This window comes from Penaeus monodon, chromosome 29 (genome assembly GCF_015228065.2).
Source record: "Penaeus monodon isolate SGIC_2016 chromosome 29, NSTDA_Pmon_1, whole genome shotgun sequence".
In the NCBI taxonomy this organism is placed as follows: domain Eukaryota; kingdom Metazoa; phylum Arthropoda; class Malacostraca; order Decapoda; family Penaeidae; genus Penaeus; species Penaeus monodon.
Window position 1 is genome coordinate 26,563,654 of NC_051414.1, and position 214 is coordinate 26,563,867.

Genomic DNA, 214 nt, shown 5'->3' on the forward strand with positions numbered 1-214 from the left:
ATATCATAACACGTATACTGCAATACCTACTGCTACTATGACTAAACAAGGTCCATTTGAGAGCGTCACAAAAACCTAAAACATAAAGATACACAGGAAAGATACAAAACATTCTTACAATGACGACATGTTCCCCTTTACTACAAATGGATTTCTGTTTAGTAGCGGTAGAGTTAGTAGCGGTAGAGTTGTAATAGATTTCGATGTGTATGAT

General features: G+C 35.5%; 1 protein-coding gene across 1 annotated transcript in view; it reads right to left on the bottom strand.

The window, feature by feature from the left end:
• LOC119591815 (vegetative cell wall protein gp1-like) overlaps nt 1-214 on the bottom strand; it is a 6,589-nt gene that overhangs the window by 4,494 nt on the left and 1,881 nt on the right. The window contains exon 2 of the mRNA XM_037940560.1: nt 31-75. Within this exon, the coding sequence (XP_037796488.1) occupies nt 31-75 (45 nt within the window). The remainder of the gene's footprint in view (nt 1-30; nt 76-214) is intronic.